Below are 2,932 nucleotides of genomic sequence, written 5' to 3'. Positions count from 1 at the left end.
GAGAATTTGAGAGGAATTGTTTTTTGTTTTACAAAAACCTACTATCTGAAGTACCGTAACTCCTAAAAGGACAAATTGATCTGTCTTGAAAGAAATAAGGCCAGAGCGCTCCCTAGAGGCTAGGCTAGCAGGACCTCGTCTTACATATTTTGGACACATTGTCAGGAGAGACCAATCTCTACAGAAGGACGTCATTCTTGGTAAAGTACAGGGGCAGCAAACAAGAGGAAGATTCTCAATGAAATCGATGGACGCAGTGGCTGCATCCATGGGCCGAGGCCCAGGAGCAATGGTGAGGATGCCGCAGGCCCATGCATGGTTTCCGTCTCTTGGGCACAGGGTCGCTGTGGGTCAGCTTACTGGGTGGCACTTAACAACTATCTGGGTAATGAGTTGGAATTCACTGAATGGCAGTGAGGTTTTGTGTGTGTGTGGGAGGGTTGGTAGGGATGGGGGGTTGGGGAGTTAATATCTGGGTACTAGGTATTATTTAAAGAGCCCTGGTGATGGAGTGGGGTTATATGTTGGACTTCTAACCACAGGTCAGCCGTTTGCAATGACTAGCAGCTCTGAGAGAGAAAGATGAGGCTTCCTACCCCCATCAAGATGCACAGTCAGACCCAGAGGGGCAGGTCTATCCTGTCCTCTAAGGCGGCTAGGAGTCAGTATTGACTTGATGGCAATGGGTTTGAGGTTACTGCTTTAATCTGTGTACTAAATAGAAGATGCTGGTAGTACTAGGATAAAAAACAAACCTAACCCTCGTCCTCAAATTCAATGAAGAAACTAGCAGCTGATGGCAGTCTGAAGGGTGTACTTGTAGAGAGTGGAGGTGTCACTACTTCTGCAGGACCATGTTAAGATGCAAATCCAATTTCCCTCCATCTTGAGTTTCTCTAAGATTCTACTTTCTCTTTTTTTGCTTTGTTTTTGTTTATTTCTGCTGTTTCTCATTTGAAACCAGAATGATGCTTTAATGAGAAACAAGATGATGAGAACTTGAGAGCCGTTTTTTCTCCAGGAGAAACAGACGCTTCTCATGACATAGTAGAAATGAATTCAACATTATTTGCACAGATGGAATTTTGCATTTGAACTTCCTTTGGGAGCAAGCTCTACCCAGGGCACTGTATGAGGATGAGCTTTGAGGTAAAGTAAAGTGACAGATAAATCCATGAAAGCCCATTCTTTGCTACTGGCAACTGCTACCAATATGAGACTTCACTTGCAGGACAGAGTATTATATTGCTGGATTTTAAAACATTTAACTTTTATAAGGCACTTGGAAGGGTAACAATATTTTTCATGCCAGTTCAAATAATTCCATTTGGATTCCCTTCAAAACTCAAGTGGTCAAGGGAGGGATGCTTTCACTGAGTTTATTTAGATTGTGGTTCAGAAAATGTAAAACAAGGAGCAAATCAGCAGATCAAAGGGAGGTTTTAAAACGGAGACAGTTCCTACTCACCAGGATTGAGGATCGGGCAAGTGCAGCCTCTGTTAGTCCACGATTCCGGATACAGTGTTCGCTTGCCTCGCACAATCTTCAGTTTCGTAGATTTTAAGACTTTCTTGATGTTCACATTGACCTCAGCATGAGAGCCTTTATCATGCGCTGATAAAATCTTTATTTTCAGCACTGTAATAACATAATTCTAACAGTCAAATTCCACAGAATTCCACACTATCCTTTGATAATATATGCAACAATTTAAATATGCATTTCTGAAGGCAGTGGAAAGATGAATTAATGCTTATGGGATTGTGGAAATCTGTTTTAAAAGACCACTAGGCTCCTCGGGTGGTGTAGTGAGTGGCTCGGGTGTTGGGCTGCTAGTCGCAAGGTCAGTATCTTGAAACCACCAGCTGGTCTGGGTGAGAAGAATGAGGCTCTCTACTCCAGCAAAGAGTTACAGTCTTGGGAACCCAGAGGGGCAGCTCCAGTCTGTCCTAGAGCGTTGCTATGAGTCAGAGTCAACTCGATAGCAATGAATTTTTGAGTCACCTCATTTACCTGTTTTAACTATATTCTTCCTTCTTAGACATTTCAGCTTCCCGTGCCACTAAATTAAGAAAGTATCTGTCACCTGACTGCTATATAATTGTAAACACATTCAGCAATCAAATACAGCAGGATGTAAAATTATTATCCTGGTTTTATTGATTTTATTCTGACTGTATTATTATCTTATACCTGCCTATATGAATTGTTACAATGGAGAACAAAACACATGAGTTTTACATGAATTTGTACAAGAATATATTTCACATATTCTATAAAGATGAAATAATATTGTTGCTAACTTAATCTTCTTCCCTTGGTATCTGTCCAATGTAAGCTGACAAAGGTTAAGGACGGCGTCCATTGATATGACAGCAGAGTTTCAGTAACTAAAATCCCTGGGTAGAACAAGTTTGTGCTGGCCCACTAACCCAGAGGTTATGTGTTTGAATTCAGTCCGAGGTACTACAGAAGAAAGGTCTGACTACATGTTCTCATCGAGGTTGTAGCCAAGAAAGCCCTGTGGAACTGTACTCCAACCCTTGGGATTGCCACAAATCAGGGCTGATTTGTTGATATTAAAAGAAGGAGATGACTCAAGTACTCCCTCAACACAAGAATACTTTCTTCTATTAAATTGGCATTCTATGATGCTCACCTTCCCGACACAACCGCTGACGACAAAGCCCTGTGGAACTGTACTCCAACCCTTGGGATTGCCACAAATCAGGGCTGATTTGTTAAAAGAAGGAGATGACTCAAGTACTCCCTCAACACAAGAATACTTTCTTCTATTAAATTGGCATTCTATGATGCTCACCTTCCCGACACAACTGCTGACGACAAAGCGGGTGAATAAGCAAATGTGGTGAAGAAAGCTGATGGTGCCCGGCTATCAAAAGATATAGCGTCTGGGGTCTTAAAAGCTTG

At 42.0% G+C, this 2,932-nt stretch overlaps 1 protein-coding gene across 2 annotated transcripts in view; it reads right to left on the bottom strand.

The window, feature by feature from the left end:
- Positions 1-2,932, bottom strand: part of NTN4 (netrin 4) — a 138,853-nt gene that overhangs the window by 5,187 nt on the left and 130,734 nt on the right. For both annotated transcript variants that reach the window (XM_045290161.1, XM_045290166.1), the window contains exon 9: positions 1,469-1,639. In XM_045290161.1, coding sequence (XP_045146096.1) covers positions 1,469-1,639 — 171 coding nt within the window. The remainder of the gene's footprint in view (positions 1-1,468; positions 1,640-2,932) is intronic.

The sequence above is a fragment of the Echinops telfairi genome, unplaced genomic scaffold, assembly GCF_000313985.2.
Source record: "Echinops telfairi isolate 266 unplaced genomic scaffold, ASM31398v2 ScPeMD7_2;HRSCAF=8, whole genome shotgun sequence".
Lineage (NCBI taxonomy): Eukaryota > Metazoa > Chordata > Mammalia > Afrosoricida > Tenrecidae > Echinops > Echinops telfairi.
This window is presented reverse-complemented; position numbering and strand designations above follow the sequence as displayed.